We start from the raw sequence: 18,740 nt of genomic DNA, 5'->3' as shown, positions 1-18,740 counted from the left end.
AAATGTCATAAAAAAGATAATTCAGATTTTCATAAAAAATACACTTATAATACACTTTATTTGTAATTTTGTCTCTGTTTTGAGTTCTTCCGTCACCATATTTCATTCCCACTCTCTTCAGGGCACTTTCAGGCACAAGGCGGAGAGCGACCTGCTGTTCGCCGAGCACCACAAAACCCTGCTCTACGACGGCAAGCTTTCCTCCAGCATCGCCTTCAGTTACAACCCGCGAGCCACCGATGCACAGCTCTGCCTCGAGTCCTCGCCCAAAGAGAACGCCTCCATTTTCGTCCACTCGCCTCACGCGCTCATGCTGCAGGTAACGGAGTCGTTCGAAGGCCTTTATGTCACAGAAATGCCAGTGTTTAGAGCCGCTGCCAATGCTGTTCCCACAAAGCAGATTTACTTTATATCCTTTATTTCTAATTTGAGTCATTAGAGCCAAGGTGTAAAAAGCCTTGAGTGCTGCAGCCGTCACTTGGAATTATGTAGAACAGATTCAAAATTACTTTGCTCGTGCGCTCGTTCGCAGGCCCGTCGAGGCAAAAAGATAAAAATGTAATTGTGATATATTGCTATTGCTTTAAATGATGATATTGATGGGCCATTTCAGCAGGACAGTAAATAATTGAAAATGTATCTCACAAGTGCAATTTAAAAAAAACAGAAAAAAAAAAAAAAAAAAAACCTATAAGTTGATATATACATTTTCATAACACAGTCAGTTTCATATTTTGTAAGTATACATAAGCATTCTACCACATTCTAAAAATGAATAAATAAATGAAGTGGAATTTAAAAAAAAAACAATAAGTTGATATATACGTTTTCATAACACAGTCAGTTTCATATTTTTGCAAGAATGTATTGCCGATGTTCTCTTTTCCAGTAAGTTGTGCTCGTTTTTGTCTGTTTGTCATGTTCACAAAAGCTGAAAAACCCAGTGAGAGCCGGTGAAACGTGCACTCTTGTCCTTCTGTGTGTGTAGGATGTAAAGGCCGTGGTGACTCACTCCGTCCAGAGTGGGATTCACTCCATCGGGGGCGTGCAGGTCCTCTTCCCTCTGTTTGCACAGCTGGATTATCGCCAGCCCTCCAGCAACGAGCTGGACACCTCGGTCTGGTAAGCACACGCGCCACTGCACTACACACCAGCACCAAAAGAAACCAGAAAGCTGCAGGAAATAACCGGGATTAATGTGATGCACTTTACACATACAGTACCTACCATTCCATTCAAATATATATTGTTATTTATTCATTATTATATATAGTCTTTATTTGACAGAACAGGATGGCACACTTTTGTAATTGAGTTTTTTACTTTTACATCGTTAGCGTTGAGTGTAAATCGCTCCGGGCAACAAATGCATAACAGGAGTATAAGTCGGGAAATGTATTTAATCAAATCCAAGAACAGACATTTAATCTTGAAATGCAATTTAAAATAATGTATTGAATTAATTGATAATCGATAATTGAATTGATTAGAGAACCTGGTGAATAGGTGTACGTATGCTAACGCTAACACCTTCAGCTACATGACGCACAGACAGAACTGTGGTAAGTGTCTGGTATGTTAAAGTAACATATGAACAGTAATTCAGATAACTATAGCATAAAGAACATGCTAACACGTTTACCAAAGCATCAGTTTTACCCCAAATCACTAAATCCATTGAATTCTTCTTCCTCTGTGTCGCTTCTAAACAACTCCACAAACTCCAGAGGTAGAGGAAGTGCAGATTCTTCTTCTGCGTCGCTTAGAGCCTAGAGCGCCCTCTTGTGGTGGCCAGTGTGAAAATAACGAGTTAATAATATCACCTATAAATCGCACCCCGGCCAAACTATGAAAAAAGTTAATAGTGCGATTTATAATCCAGAAAATACGGTATATGTACTTTTAAACCACATTTTGAAGTACAATTCACCTGTGGTTTGTTTTACTATGCATAACAGAGACAAACTGGCCATGGTGTACCCCGCCTCCGGCCTAAAGTCACTGGGTCGAAAATGACTGACTGAATGACTGAACATGTGCACGGCAACATCTTTACCTCTTTAAGTGTTGTGTAAATAGTTGACTTGGTTAAGATGACTTCAGTTCTATGTGTGAAATACCATCCATTGCTACTTTGGTATATTTTTAAGCGATATTTTTGCATTGGTAATAATTTTTTCCCTTTATCTGTACTTTTAACTGTGATAAAATGCAATGTGATTTTGCATATGTCAGACAAACCTTCAGATTATTACTGTCACCGCGCTTTAGACGATGCGAGCGCTGTCATTTTGCTCATAACTGTCACGTCACCGCCCTCGTGCCGCCGCCGACCACAGCACGTCGCCCCGTCACCCCGGCACACGACACCCTCCACCCTCATTCAGTCAGAGTGCATTGTGGGATGTGCCCTTCACGGCCGGACGAAGAGGCTGACGATAATCCCTGTGGTTTGTTCCTTTCAGCTGCACGTTGCTGTCCTTCGTCATGGAGCTGCTGAAGAACTCGGTGGCGATGCAAGAGCAGGTGCTGGCATGCAAGGGCTTCCTGGTGATCGGGTACACGCTGGAAAAGGTGAAGAAGACACAGGAGGCCCAAATAAACTCCCGCCTCATCACTTAATATAAAGTCTGTAATTCGCTCTGTATTTTTAGGCATTACTGCAACTAATGCAGTACTGATGATTTTTTATATAGTTGCATTTTTTTCATCAGTCTATTATGAAAATACATTATAGGTTGTTTGTAAACCTCCCAAAGAATAGGGATGTAACAATAACCAAAATATTGTGATATTACAGTCTCTTTAGTTGCAGTAATGCCTAAAAATACAGAGCGAATTACAGACTTCATATATATTAAGTGTTTTGGATTATGTCAGTAATTATTCATACCAAAGTCTAACGAAATATCACAATAAATATGACTGTGATGCAGATTGTGGTGATATTGTTGCATCCGTGCTGAAGAATAGTGACCAATTTAATTCTGATCTTAATCCCACAGTTTGTAAATGTACACGTTGCCGCTGACGGACAGGTAACATGCAATGTAATGTAAAATAAACCACAACAAACGAAAACGCGACGATCTGTGCATGCGATTGTGATGACGAGGTGATCTCAAAATGATTGATGAAAACGTATTTAAAGCAACGTTATGGGGTTGTAAACAAACGCATATAATATTTGCGTTTGTTTACATCTGTTGTTCCATATGTTCCATCATAAGCTTTATGGTGGTTCTCTCATGATGTTGTTTTAATGCAAATGTTAATGTACACAGATAAATTGATGTTTGCATTTTTACACTGCCGTAAACAGGCCTCAACTTAAAAAATAATGTTGTTGAGCGTTGAGCACTCACGCTGAGCTTTTTGTATCATTTCATATGTTAGTGCTTTATCCCTGAAGTAATTAAACACTTTCTTCTTAAATTAGCTTTGATGCAAAAATCTCCTTTCTCCGCTCACTAATCGACTGTTGGAACAGGAATAGACACTAAATAATGCCATAATAACAACGTGATTCCAGAGGGCCCCTGCTTTATACTTTATACATGACTTTTGCTGACGTTTGACCCCCCTCTGCCCCGTCTCCCCCCTCTCCCCCCCTGTCCCCCATCTCTCCCCCCTCTCCCCCCTCTGCCCCCTCTCAACCCTCAGTCCTCAAAGCAGCATGTGACGCGGCCCGTCCTGGACATCGTCTTGGCCTTTTCTCGTTACCTGAGCAACTTGCCCAACGGCATCCTGCTGCTCAAACAGCTGTGCGACCACATCATGTTCAACCCGGCCATCTGGATCCACGCCCCCTCCAAGGTAACGTCATTACTCACACACCGCGAGCGGGCGGGCGCGAGCGGGCACGGAACTCCTTGTGGGTAAGAATAGAACGGACTTAACCTTTAATGGAGGATATGTGCGTTCAGCGGATCTGTGCTCTGCTTTTCAGTGGTTTAAAATGTTAAACTGCTAAACTGACCCATTCTACATTGTAAAATAAATCATATGTGACGATGAACAGTGACAGTTAAAATTCTCTTTAATTCCCTTTGTTTAACTTTACCGCTCCTCAACAAACTTTTTGAATGACAAACTTAAAGGTTGAATGGACGATTTAACTCATCTGCCGCTCATCTGCAGCCGCGTCAGGCTCGTCCCCATGTTTCTGCGTGTCTAAGCGCATGGATCTATCATAATATAGTTCCCTCAGTGTACGGGACAAAATGAAGACGGAGAAAGACAGTTCGAGCTGACTCAGAAGAAGACGTAAATCTGCGGGAGACGAGAGATGCGATTCGATCCGTCGCGCTAATAAACAAACGCACGTGTGTGTTGTATCAGTCCGCACGGGGGAGTGCGCATGCGCACTTCCGCCTGAGTTCTCAAATCGCCGAAAAATTGTCCATTGCGCCTTTAAGTTAATGTGACAAAAACTGCAAGATTAAATTAATAATATGCAGTTTGAAAAGATTAATATGGCTTCTAAACTGGTCACAATTATTATTTTTTTGTTTTTAAGATTATATCGTTACCGGAATCATCCTAATGATCATTTAACCTAATAATTTTTAGATCCCTGTCTGTGACAATTTACCTCACACTGATTTTATTGATTCAACAGCATTTTTTGTAAAATCCTGCAGACTTAAATAAGTATAATAAAACATTAAATAAAATTTTTATCTACATTTCTTTTGCAAATCAAAGGTTGAGTTTGAAATATTCTATGGAATTGTAGATGATTTTTTAAAATCATCTAATGTTATTTTTTAAATTAAGACAAAAAGCCGTACAAGGGATGAGCGATATTGACAAATATGTATATATTTTAACAATCCATCAACAATATGTGATAATGAGCCTGTAAATGCCTTGGTTGAGGTTCAAATCCAGCACAAAACATGACAGAACCATAATATTAACCTCTAAAGGGCAGAACTATCTTGTGTGGGAGATTAGCTGGATGTTTTTGCCCCTTCATTATTAATAGTTTTATTATAGACAGCACTCCACATTCTAATTTGACTCATTATTGTGACATCATACATTTGTCCCGACGTTCACGCCCGTCTGCCGCTCCTCAGGTGCAGTTGACCCTGTACACGTACCTGGCGACGGAGTTCGTCAGCACCGTGACCATCTACAACGCCATCCGCCGCGTGGGCACCGTGCTCCAGGTGATGCACACGCTCAAGTACTACTACTGGGTCATCAACCCGCAGGACAGCAGCGGGGTCACGCCCAAAGCCACAGGTCAGCGCGTCCAAATGCTCCACTTTTAAATCAACGACGTCGACTCAGACGCGTGACGGTGTTGTTTGTGTTTTAGACGGTCCAAGGCCAAACGAGAGGGACATCTTCCATTTGAGGACTTTTCTTCTGTTGTTTGTGAAGCAGCTCATAATGAAAGTAAGTATTGGTTATAATAAATGGATAAAATACCTTTCACTGACACTTACAACTACGCAACTTAATTTCTACTTTCAAATATAAATCATGAATTAAAATGTATTATGAAATGCACTCATTCATTTGCTCTGGCTTTTTATATATTTTTTTCTTTTGAATGTTTCTGCTTTAAGTCTTATTATTATTTTAAGACATTTATTTTTCAGCTTTTAAGACAAAACTATATATATATTTTTTTTTTCCTGCCAGTTTGCTCGCTCAACGTATAATAAATAATAATCTTTCACCCAGAAACAACAGCACTGTCCAATCTGCACCTAAAGATGTTTTATTATTTCATTTGATCCACAAATTTTATTACGACTTTGTATCTTAAAGTTTCCTCGAGATGCATTCATAAAGATCAGCCCTGAAAGTAGCACTCACATACCAAACCTTACACACTCGTTTTTATCAAGATTTTGACTTTGATTGCACTCAAGGATTTACTTAACCAATTTTGAGCCTGATTGATTTCTGTTTTAAAATTTTAATTTCAACACCGGTTTTCTTTTTCTATTTCAAATTCTCTGTGTATTTTTTGTATCTTAAGTGTCAACAACAGGAAGCAAGACATCTAAACCTGGTTCTATAATTTACATGTCCCAAATAGGTTAAATTTATTCACATGAAAAAGTACAATTGTAAAGCATTTTTCCTCATATTCATGTCAGCAAACTACACAAGAGCTTTAAATTTGACATGACCTTTTCCCTATTGCAATGTCTGGCCGTAATTACGACTACAATAACCCCTTTCCCTTTTAGGACCACGGCGTGAAGGAGGACGAGCTGCAGAGTATCCTGAACTACCTGCTCACGCTGCACGAGGTCAGCGCGCGCTTCCTCCCATCGCCAGCAGAGAGCGCCACAGCACCACTCGTCACCATCGCTCGCTCTGATAACACACTCAAACACACACAGGGGCGCCGCCGGGGTTCTAGGGCCAGCGCTGTTCCTCGTTAGCTTCCCGCGCCTGCCAAACCCCCGGGTCCTGACAGTAGCGGTTTGGTTCACGGCGCAGTAATGCATCGCACATCAAGCAGTCACTCAATCCCGAGTACGCCGAGGCAAAAAAACAACGCCAGATTAGGAAATTGCACTGGAAGGCCACTTTCATGCAGCCGCAGTTCGGTTTAAACAGTCCATCATATCGTTCTGAGGTCCCGGGGCTTGATGTATGTCACTATCCCCTCACTGATACACCGATACACCCCGTATACGAGTACTTTTGGATGTATTCTCCTATTTTAGACGTGTCACATTATCTCTCTGTCCCGCAGGACGACAACCTCATGGACGTGCTGCAGCTGCTGGTGGCCCTCATGTCCGAGAGTCCCGCGTCGATGGTCCAGGCGTTTGACCAGCGCAATGGCATTCGGTAATTACAGTCTTATAACGAAGTGTGCGCGGTAAATACAGCGTTTATAGCTTCTACAGCGACGAGAACACATGGCCTCTCGATTCATTTGTTTTGGTCATTTATATAACTATTAGTGGAACCCATTTGTTCACTCAACGTCTCTGATTTGTCTTATTTAGTCAATGAAGTGGCAAACTGCTGCCTATATGTTTGATAAAGTTTAAATTAGAATCAGAAAAGGGTTTATTGCCATTGTCAATGAGCAGAATTAGAACATAAGAACTTGTTTTGGTGATTCAGTGCAACATAAAGATTGAGTTTACTGTACGCTCGAGTAAATATCTGTATTGTCAGTAAATCGGATTATTTGGAATCCCAGACGCTCGATATCTGTCCTCACCATTAAAAAGCGTACTTTTTTTTACACTTTTTACAGCGTCATCTATAAACTTCTGGCCTCAACATCCGAGCCAATCAGAGTGCAGACGTTGAAAGTATTGGCGTACTTTTTGAAACACTTGCCACCAAAGTAAGTATTATTATTAAAGATGTATTTAACAGACTGGATGAAAAGTGTGTATGTGTTTTAGTTTTTGTTACTTTAGTTTTTCTGCTCTTGGTTGCGTGAGTTTGTGTGTTTTCTGTTTGTTTTTACCCGAGTCAGACCTTATTAAATATATTATAATATTTTTTCTGTTCAAAAAATAAAAGTATAAGAAAAATTAAAAAAGTATATTATGCTGTTGTACTATGTGCTTTTTTCCAGGCTGACAATTCAATATTCATATTTTTCATTATTATAGTTTGAAATCAGCTTCTATGGCAAGGTTTTGTTTGTTTTTTTAAAAATATGCACCTGCAAATAAAAAAATAATAATGTAATTCCCCACGATGCCGCTGTATAAATATGTTTGATACAAGTCGATTTATGTGCGACCGACGGCTTGAACCGAGTCAGCAGGGATCCAGACTGTCAAATGTATCCCGAGTTACTGTGCCAGGACGAGTTACTGTGCCAGGACGAGTTACTGTGCCAGGACGAGTTACTGTGCCTGGAGGAGTTACTGTGCCTGGAGGAGTTACTGTGCCTGGAGGAGTTACTGTGCCTGGAGGAGTTACTGTGCCAGGACGAGTTACTGTGCCAGGACGAGTTACTGTGCCAGGACGGGTTACTGTGCCAGGACGGGTTACTGTGCCAGGAGGGAGTTACTGTGCCAGGAGGGAGTTACTGTGCCAGGAGGGAGTTACTGTGCCTGGAGGAGTTACTGTGCCTGGAGGAGTTACTGTGCCTGGAGGAGTTACTGTGCCAGGACGGGTTACTGTGCCAGGACGAGTTACTGTGCCTGGACGAGTTACTGTGCCTGGAGGAGTTACTGTGCCAGGACGAGTTACTGTGCCAGGACGAGTTACTGTGCCAGGAGGAGTTACTGTGCCAGGACGAGTTACTGTGCCAGGACGAGTTACTGTGCCTGGAGGAGTTACTGTGCCTGGAGGAGTTACTGTGCCTGGAGGAGTTACTGTGCCAGGAGGGAGTTACTGTGCCAGGAGGACGAGTTACTGTGCCAGGACGAGTTACTGTGCCAGGAGGGAGTTACTGTGCCAGGAGGGAGTTACTGTGCCAGGAGGGAGTTACTGTGCCAGGAGGGAGTTACTGTGCCAGGAGGGAGTTACTGTGCCTGGACGAGTTACTGTGCCAGGACGGAGTTACTGTGCCAGGAGGGAGTTACTGTGCCAGGAGGGAGTTACTGTGCCTGGAGGAGTTACTGTGCCAGGAGGGAGTTACTGTGCCAGGAGGGAGTTACTGTGCCAGGAGGGAGTTACTGTGCCAGGAGGGAGTTACTGTGCCAGGAGGGAGTTACTGTGCCAGGAGGGAGTTACTGTGCCAGGAGGGAGTTACTGTGCCAGGAGGGAGTTACTGTGCCTGGAGGGAGTTACTGTGCCAGGAGGGAGTTACTGTGCCAGGAGGGAGTTACTGTGCCTGGAGGGAGTTACTGTGCCAGGAGGGAGTTACTGTGCCAGGAGGGAGTTACTGTGCCAGGAGGGAGTTACTGTGCCAGGAGGGAGTTACTCTGCCTGGAGGGAGTTACTCTGCCTGGAGGGAGTTACTGTGCCTGGAGGGAGTTACTGTGCCTGGAGGGAGTTACTGTGCCAGGACGAGTTACTCTACCAGGACGAGTTACTCTGCCAGGACGAGTTACTCTGCCAGGACGAGTTACTCTGCCAGGACGAGTTACTCTGCCAGGACGAGTTACTCTGCCAGGACGAGTTACTCTGCCAGGACGAGTTACTCTGCCAGGACGCGCTGTGTGTCGGGGCAAGAGAAATGGAGTGGCGTGAAGACGTCGTTGTCGGTATGTTCCACGTTAAAGCTTTGACCCTAATCTGTGTTCTCGTGTTCAGGAGGAAAGCTGAGGTTATGCTGAATCACGGCCTTTTCTCGCTCATCACTGAACGGCTGATGCTCCACTCGCAGCAGATCTCCATGACAACCTACAATGTGCTTTTTGAGGTGGGTCCGGCGCAAGCTTCAAGTGTAACGCTCGTTCACGAGTTCAGCCTGCTCAAAAACTCAAAAAAAAAGATTTTTTTAGACAAGACACACTTTCATTCTGCGATCGGTTAAAACTCATTGCAAGTGTTGAATCGTATTAATGGAAAATGTAAATTGTAAAGCTTCATAAACACGTCCAGCATCAATGTGACACTTGTAGTAAAATATATAAAACTTGTGAAAAGATGGGAATTAATGTGTAGTTCTTAACATGTTTTTGGCATAAAGTATATTTTGTAATTGATGTAAGACATTCTATTACCTAGATAATTGTCAATAATGAACTCATTGATGATTTTCATTCTTTTGCGACATATTGTGCAGCCCTAATGTAAAGATCTGTACGTACTTTCAAAACAAACGTGTCATTTACTCTTTTTTTGTTTTTACAATGACCCATTTTCTTGATCAAATGCAGTCAAATCACACTTCAGCTTTATTCCACATAAAATGTAACAAAAAAAAAAAACACACACTCTTTTAATTAATTTTTACTTCATTATCAGAGAAATAATTGCGTTGCCGTAGAACGCTCCTCAAAAACGAACGCTAACACCAATCAAGCTCAAACCCCGGACCTGATGCTTTGCCGTGTGTCGTGCGTTTGTGTGTATTCTATGTATTTCCCAGGTATTTGTGGATATTTATGACTTCTCAACTTGTCCGTCTCCCCCCGGTAGATCCTCACGGAGCAGGTCTGCACTCAAGTGATCTATAAACAGCATCCGGACCCCGACTCGGCCGTGAAGATCCTCAACCCGCGTAAGTGCCTGGCTCTGCCCTAAATCACTCGCGCTTGCCACCTCCCCCCCGCCGCCTCCCCCTTCATCCACAGGCGGCCGGCGAAACCCTCCACCGCTCCAGACTCCGCGCCGAACTCGCTCCCCACGGGAACGATGCCCCCGCCGCGCGCAGCCTCAAACAAATGAGAAGCATCAATTCTGCCGCCTGGGGGAATTTCCATAACCAGACATAAAACCAACCAAACGAGAGGAATTCCAGAACAAAGAAAGCGAGTGTGCGATCTGCGGTTTGAAGTATTGTTTTTTGTCGCAGTGAAAACGAGTGTTGGGCAAAATGAGATCAAACGTGTGGAGCTGCAGTTGTATGATCAGGCCGAGCGTTTACCTTTTAGGAGGGATAAAATGTGGAAGATTGGCCTATATCAGGAAGTAATTGTGCTAATTAATTATGTATGTTTATGTAATTAACATTTATATTATCAGGCTGTTCCGGTGTACATAATACGATTTACTATTTTAATTAATTACCACGTCGCATACTTTATTATTCTAGTGCTATTAAAGGATAATCTCAGTGGATTTCTTCAAAAATCACATAAAATAAAAGTCTAATGATTATTGACTTTTTAAACACGAACTATGCTCACTGACAGTTTATAGATAAAGAATGGGTACAAATTAAGTATATTATTAATGAAAACTTGAAATACTTTATTTTTTTTAAACATTTTTATTTAATATTGCCGCTGTCCTTGTCATAAAAATGTCTTCCGTGTGTGATTTAGAGTCTTTGTAGTTTAGTTAACGATTACGATTATCAAAACACGACTGTGATACATTTTTTATTGTCAATTACCTACTATTAGTGGATAAATCATTGAGGCCTTACCCAAAATGCACTGCGTTACCCAACATGAAGCATTAGCTACACGGTATTTGTTCTTCTTCTTCATTTTCAGGCCACTATTGTAATTATCGCTGTGGTATAATGGGAGTCCAATGTACGCATTACACTTGTAAGCAATCGTATTCAAGGTGCGTTTTATGATTGATACGTGGCAGGACAAATGATTAATCCACGCCACGAGGAAATATGACAAAAAAATTGCTGAAAAAAAAAAAATCACCTTTCACTAGGGCCAATTTAGAGTCACCAATTTTGCCTAACACATGCATGTCTTTGGACGGTGGGAGGAGCCGGAGAACCCGGAGAGAACCCACGGTAACACGGGGAGAACATGCAGACTCCACCCAGAGAGATCATGTGATGTTGGTCTGGTCCGGGAATCGAACCCATGATCTCCTTCTTGGGAGGCAAGCGTTTTTTAAAAAAAAAGTTTCTTTGTGTGAATTTCGCATAAACTAAGACCGGATAAGGCTAAGACTAACTAATGTCCCTATTGTGATGTCACTTCCTGTTATAATTTCTACAGATTTTTCTACTTTTCTCCACAAATACCTACTTGCTTTTTATAAAACTATTATTAATATGTACAGCAGGTATAAATACACCAAATAAAGTCAAAATTAGAAACTCTTTAAAACCTGTCGGGGGCACTTCGCGCTAACGCTGAGAAACACCTCGCTTTTGGCGCTCCTTTTCACATAGGAAGAAAAAACCCTGCTTTAATCAGTTGGAAATCCTAGCACTTTGCCGTAATCACAGCCCAGGTTTACTTCTCCTTCCCAGCCTTAATCTGACAAGGCTCTGGAGTTGTCACGCGTTGATTACCCTAAGCCTTTATTGTTCTAAAACTCTCCCCTCGCAGACCCCAAAGTATCTATCATAGGAAACTCTGTCGTCTGGCTTTTTTCTTTCTTTCTTTTTTTTTTTTTTTTTTCCTCGTTTGCGCGGAACTGCATCTGGCGGTCTGGTTCTCCTTTACCGTGCTGATTTAATCTACGACAAAACTTTCCCTCCCACTCCTCCTCCTCCGAAAAGGCCCCCTGATTGCGGTCTTTAGCGACGTCGGAGCCAATCAAACAAGCCGAGGAAGTTACCGTTTCCCTCGAATTAACGCGAGTCCGAGAAGAAGAAGACGCTCCCTCATTCCCGGTACTCGCTGCGGTAATTTTCCGGCGGTAAAGGTTCAGCGACTCGTAATTTGAGCGACTAAAGGTGTACAAAAACGACACGAAAGGCAAAAAAAAAAAGGGGAGGGGAAGCATCGGTTAGCGCCAAGGTCTGAGGAGACGAGTTGAAACCCAAGCCGCGACGTCTCCCCCGTTTCGGCGCAAATCGACACTGACAATGTCGAGATAAATCATCTAAAGTCGGTCTCTTTGGGTTTAACTCGAAGGCCCCGGCGTTCTCGTTCGGAACGATACGCAAACCATTACGCCACAATAAACATCAACAGTGTGGAAGTTTTGGTTGTTTTTATTTAACTTCTTTCCCCCCGTCATCTGTTTTGTTCATTCTTCGCTCAAGCTCCGATTCTCAGGTGTGTGGGACCAGGAACAGTCGGTGGCACAACGATTTGCACATGTTGAGACCGGCGTCGTGGCGTACTTGTTGGCGATCGGGGCGGTTTCGTGCGTTCAGATTCGTGCGTCTTCCTAACGTAGGATTTTCCGTTGGCGCCGACAATGGAAAAACGCACTGGAATCAAAGCACGTGACGTGGGAATAAGTTAAGAATCCGAAAGGCTGTGATGTGAAGAAACAGTACAAATGGAATATTTTTAAAATGCGCTCAATAGAAATCATATTATTTGTCCCGTAGTCCGTATGGTTTATTCAGGAATGTATTTAAAAGTAGAACCTTTTTCTTTTTGCATGATCGTTTTTGATTATTCGCTTCTTTTGGCCACAACCTTGGGAATACATCTCATAACCTTAACCCGTCACACTCCAATTACTAAAATAACAGTTCACGATTAATCAGATTAATTGCTGCAGCCCTAAAATAAACTAATTGTAGCTTGATAATTACGGTATGGTTTTTAATTGGACTTCACAGACTCGAACACATAGACGGCAGCATTATTAAATCAAAATGTCAAATGATTATAATTAAATAAATGAATAATAAAAAAAAGATTCAGTTTTTCATTAATAAATCACTTTATTCATAAATATTCTCTATCTTAAAAACTTTCATTCAGCATATTTCACCTTTTTATTTGGTCAAAAATGTACAAAACAACTCAAAATGTGAAATGTAAATAATCGTTTGACCCGTTTACTACTAAAACAATTGTTAATTTTCACACAAACTTATATTAAAAAGAGAGACTGTCGCTTGATTGAGAAACAATTTAGTTTCTCAAGTCATTTATTGGCGCTCATCACAGATCGTTAGAAATGCGTACAATCGCAGGTTACTCTGTGATTCCCAGCTGTAATTATCAGACCGTAGCACTAAAGAAAAGTATGGCCCGGCTTATACACGGCTGAACAAACTGTGTGTTTTGTGTTGCTCTGCAGAGATCCTGAAAGTAATCGCTGCTCTGCTGAAGAGCTCGGCGCCGTCCCAGGAGACGATGGAGGTGCGCCGGGTCTTCCTGTCAGACATGATCAAACTGTTCAATAACAGCCGGGAGAACCGCAGGTAAGTGTGGGACTGTTGGGAAGATAAACCGCCCCGGGCCTCAGAGACTCACTGCTGCTGTTGTTGTTGTTGTTGTTGTTGTTGTTGCTGCTGCTGCTGTTGCTGTTGCTGCTGCTGCTGCTGCTGCTGCTGCTGCTGCTGCTGCTTTTGTTGCCGACGCGCAGGAGTCTGCTGCAGTGCTCCGTGTGGCAGGAGTGGATGCTCTCGCTGGGCTACATCAACCCGCGCACCACCGAGGAGCAGAAGATCACCGAGATGGTCTACGCCATCTTCAGGATCCTGCTGTACCACGCCGTCAAGTACGAGTGGGGCGGCTGGAGGGTCTGGGTGGACACGCTGTCCATCACGCACTCCAAGGTCAGGCCGCTCATTGCACGCACACACCTTCTCACACACACACACACTTTCTCACACGCACTTTCTCGCGCACACACACACACACACACACACACACACACATTTTTTACACTCCATTGTCTCTGTAATAATAACAAAGAGCAACACTACAGTTCTTCAGTGATATGAAAATAAACAACAACAAATAACAGAGAAGTACCGAAAATACCGTATTTTCCGGACTATAAGTCGCACCAGATATTGGCGGTATACACTGTATTTATATAAGTCGCACCAGCCAAAAAATGCATAATAGAGAAGGAAAAACTCCAGTTGCAAGTGTGAAAATAACAAATAATATCACGTATAAGTCGCTCTGGAGTATGAGTATATAAGTATAAATATAAGTATAAGTCGCATCCCGGCCAAAACTATGAAAAAAGGTGCGACATATAGTACACATTATATTGCTGTAATATACAACCCCTCCCCTAAAAAGTGCAATCAACTATAATATAATGTTGCAATGGTTGTTTTGGAGGTATTCAAACTATTTAAAATGACCTGAAAAAGAAGAGTAGTGTAATATCCTAAACAAGAGTACAAAGTGTATAAGTATAAAAAGTTATTTCTGCACTTTTGTGGTTCATTTTATGGTCCAGTCACGTTTTGTGCAATACCTACATATGCCTGCAATACATATTTTAGCACACGCCTGATTAAAAATACCCTTTGCATTTAGAAAAATAAAAAATTGAGATCTTAATTTAGTCCTTGCCTTAACTTAATTTAAATTAAAAGTCCTAAAATCAGCCCCGGCCCATCCAAACGTCATCTTCTAGTTCAAATATCCAGTTACTTCCTTCCCATTTTAATTTGCCAATATGGATTTACAAGTGGAATTACATTGACGTTTATCTCGATGGAATACTTTGCTCCTTAGTCACCATATGATAGTCTAGTCAGTCCTATGCCTAATTCAATTCGTCCAATCAGAGACCGCGCGCGTGCCCATCAGATTGCGCCGTGGAAGCCGCGCCGTGACGACCGGTTAAAAGCCCGTCACCGTGTAAACCAATAGGAGCCGAGCCCGCCGACCTTTTCCGCTCTTTATTTACACGCCGGGCCCCTCTTTCTTTCAAACTGTACAGATAAAAATAAACTTCTGGCACTTCCCATTTCCAAAAGCCCAACCCGGAGCGCCGCTTTAGTAACACTGTGTTGATATCGCGTTACGCTCCTCTTTACCAGCGCTCTGGAGTAATTGAGATTGGTGTCAGATTGTGGTCGAGGGAGGAGGGGATGTTTAAGCCTGGCAGATTGAAGGTTAAAGAAGTGCTGGTGATCTGAGGAGTGCCGGGTGTGTGCTGTGCCAGGCTCTGTCCAGCAGGGGGCACAGGCAGACCGGGCGCGAGGCGGTGGTGGCTTGCGTTTGGATGCACTCGGCTCCCAGTGTCTCTCTCCACACCTTTAAACCACGTGCGAGTGAGCTCCAGCTGCAGTGAAAATGAAAATGTCACGACGAGACCGCGTGGAAATGCACGGGGCGCACAGGAGCAGGGGTTTGTGTTTGAGGGACTCGAGGGACTCGAGGGGGGGGGGAAGGGAGCGCGTGTGTGACGGGGAGGGCATCTGTGACAGGGAGGGCGGCGTGGAACCAGCAGCGTGACACGTGCAGACGAGTATGACAATGGGACAGCTTCAATAATAGAAACAATTGCACGTGTGTCGTCCTTGTCATCTGCGCTCTTCGGACTGTTGCAGTACTGGAGTCTCGACATCTTGTGGGACTATGAAGGAGAGAGATCTGTTTCTACGGCGAGCTGTCTCTTTAAAACTCCAGCTTGGGTGTGTGTCCAGTGTCCACAGTACAGTCCAGTAGTTTACCTCGCACACTGGCAGGAAGGTGCAGTGCACACACCAGCACACACATGTTGGCCTCCTGCTTGTGTGTGAAGTGGGGAGTTGCAGCCCCTCCAAGATACATGCATCTGCTATAAAAAAGCTAAAGAAACTCAATTGCAATTTTATTGTCCCGTTTGATAGATTTCCTGCCACCTTTGTAGCAGCGCAGCAGTTTGTCACTGCTGCTCTCTCCTCCCGCTGCTGCGGGCTGTGTATCACTGCACACACACATGCACTCGCGCGCGCGCACACACACACACACACACACACACACACATACACATACACATACACATACATACACACACACACACATACACACACACACACACACACATACACACACACACATACACACATACACACATACACATGCTCAGAGGCTTGTGTGAGTATGAGCAGGAACACTTCTCTGGCCTCCTTTTCTCCCGGGCTGCTGGGTTCTGTGAAGCTCTTTCCAAGTCCATTGAATATTCATTGGAGTCGTGCAGAACAATCAGAGAAACAAGGGCTCATAAATACACAGTCCGCCGGGAGCCTCTCCATGCAGGATTCTCAAATACACTTATTATATTATTTTTCCACTCCACAACTTCAAAGTCTTGTTTGTCTTTTGTCAACTATGTGAAGCATTCAGCCTGTTTAATGACATTTAAGGTGGTGTATGACTCAAAGCACCTGAATAAAATGCTAAATAATGTATGCAGATGAGTTCCTACAGATGAAATAATTATAATAAATTAAATAAACAATTTAATTTCATGATTCAACGTCAAATCTACAAAAGCATGTCATAATGTGCTCTTACATTTATTCACAGAACTGTTTGTTATTCATTTCGGGCGTAATCATTGACATGCAGAGGCGGTCTCAGGCTTGAACCCCAGATGTGGGTGCAGCTGGGCACGACTCACCTCTGCCAAGGTGCCACGCTCCATGCCCACTGCACACAGCAGTTTGGATGGCACATTCTCATTGTTCCCTGTACAACTACTATTATACTATAATACTCAAGGATTTTGTTGCAGATTACATAACTGACTATATTTTTCTGAAGAGTACATAGTGTGTACTGTTGGGTCACCTGCGGGTACTTTAAAGGAGACGTATTGACAAAGGGATAAACAAAGCGGGTGACAATACTGTGGAGCCAATACAATACATCAAGTGTTGTCTTTGTTCAAGTACCTGCAGTCGCTTCATTATACACTTCCTGTGTGTATTTTAAATCAGTTTGTATATATTATGCAAAGGAATTGTATCAATTGATTTCATTTATATTGGAGTGCCCTAAATGCATACATGACACATTTAGACTAAAAGAGATCAGGAAAACGAGCAGGTTGTATCACAGTGAACCAGTGGATATTTTAATATGCAAACTGAAGTGTTCACATGAGTTTTAAGGTGTTTCAAATGTAAGGTTGTTCCATAGTAACATAAACATGGCACATTCATCCCATATTTTCCCAAACTCTACTCAGTTCTTATAATGTGAATGAATATGGAATAATATTACAGTTTCCATTCATACATTCATACATTATGTTGTTTCTGCAATTGTTTAATTTAAAGTTGTACAATCACCCAAAATTAAACTAAACTAACCATCAAATGCACTTTTTATAGAGCAGGAGGTCAGGGTCTCCCATTGGTTTGTTTAAATGTGCAGATAATAACCGTGCACGTACCTACAGCAGGCCAAGCCAGTCGCTGTACATTTAGTCAGACTGTTTGTGACTTCTACACAGCAGCAGCAGATGACATTGATTTTGGAGGATGAACTACATTTAGCTAATCCGATTAGAGGCGCGCCGCCCTCCCCGTTCCTCCTTTGTTTTGCGGTTACTCCCTATCCGTCCATCTAAATGGGGGGACTCCCTGGCTACTACCGCGGGGGTCTCTGAAGATCAGCCCTCCCTCCACTACTTTACGCTGCGTGTATGAGGTGTAGCATTGTGAAGCGGAGTGAAAGAAGAGGACATTTATATTGAGCTAAACGAAACAAAAAATATGACACGACATGTTAAAGAATGCAAAAGATAAAACACAAGCTAAGTATCAGTTGGCATAGACATGTCGTCCAACTTTCTTACGCTAATGTTTGATCTTTGTGCCATTTTAGCTCGGTATTTGACTATTCCTGGATTATTTCCCACATCAAGCATAACACGGAGGTCACTTATAGTAAATAAATGTTACCCATACGTTTTTACATGCAGTCATTCGTTTTCTTCAGCGCGGCGTCCACCTAATCCTGCGTTACCTGTCACATTAGAGCGGCCCGCCATGCTTCAGAACATTACCATGGCATTTTTCCATTCTTGAATTAAATCAGAGTCGCTCCCCCCCTCATGCTTCAGCTGCCATTGCCTCTTCTATGTATACCGCATGTACTAAAATGTAGCTAGGTTCTTTAAAAAAAAAAAAAAAAACACAGACGTTTACTGCTGCCCCGGCCTTAGCGGTAACCGGATCGCTAACCGAGCAGGCATACGTCGTCTTAATGTACAGACTACATCCTGGATCTGTGACGTTATGTTGTGCTCTGCTCTTTTTATTTCATAGCAAAAGACTGAATGTTTTTAATTGCCAAAACCCCCCCTAAAAAACATCAAATTAAGCTCAGACTAATGGGGTGGAAGGTCTGGCTATGTGATCATTGAGAAGACGTGAAGTAGGAGGAGGACTACCGGTGCATTTAGAACAGAAAGCAGCTATGGATTAACAATCGGGGCTCCTCCACTAGCGAAGATAAATGAGCGTCCATGTAGCGGGCTAATTTAGAACAATAACGCCTAATTAATTACAAATAACTAGCTCCTTTCTCCCCCACTTCTAC

The 18,740-nt window shown here is 42.8% G+C and overlaps 1 protein-coding gene across 6 annotated transcripts in view; it reads left to right on the top strand.

Annotated features, from left to right (window-relative positions):
* The window catches only part of lrba (LPS-responsive vesicle trafficking, beach and anchor containing), a 282,434-nt gene that overhangs the window by 39,517 nt on the left and 224,177 nt on the right, over nt 1-18,740 (top strand). For all 6 annotated transcript variants that reach the window (XM_072463061.1, XM_072463065.1, XM_072463066.1 and 3 more), the window contains exons 9-21: nt 122-319; nt 989-1,122; nt 2,466-2,574; nt 3,664-3,816; nt 5,085-5,253; nt 5,330-5,409; nt 6,216-6,278; nt 6,731-6,828; nt 7,247-7,339; nt 9,211-9,319; nt 10,042-10,123; nt 13,534-13,657; nt 13,822-14,014. In XM_072463061.1, the coding sequence (XP_072319162.1) occupies nt 122-319; nt 989-1,122; nt 2,466-2,574; nt 3,664-3,816; nt 5,085-5,253; nt 5,330-5,409; nt 6,216-6,278; nt 6,731-6,828; nt 7,247-7,339; nt 9,211-9,319; nt 10,042-10,123; nt 13,534-13,657; nt 13,822-14,014 (1,605 nt within the window). The remainder of the gene's footprint in view (nt 1-121; nt 320-988; nt 1,123-2,465; nt 2,575-3,663; nt 3,817-5,084; nt 5,254-5,329; nt 5,410-6,215; nt 6,279-6,730; nt 6,829-7,246; nt 7,340-9,210; nt 9,320-10,041; nt 10,124-13,533; nt 13,658-13,821; nt 14,015-18,740) is intronic.

The sequence above is a fragment of the Eucyclogobius newberryi genome, unplaced genomic scaffold (assembly GCF_026437365.1).
Source record: "Eucyclogobius newberryi isolate DKJ021-1_F unplaced genomic scaffold, fEucNew1.0.hap1 SCAF_4, whole genome shotgun sequence".
Lineage (NCBI taxonomy): Eukaryota > Metazoa > Chordata > Actinopteri > Gobiiformes > Gobiidae > Eucyclogobius > Eucyclogobius newberryi.
This window is presented reverse-complemented; position numbering and strand designations above follow the sequence as displayed.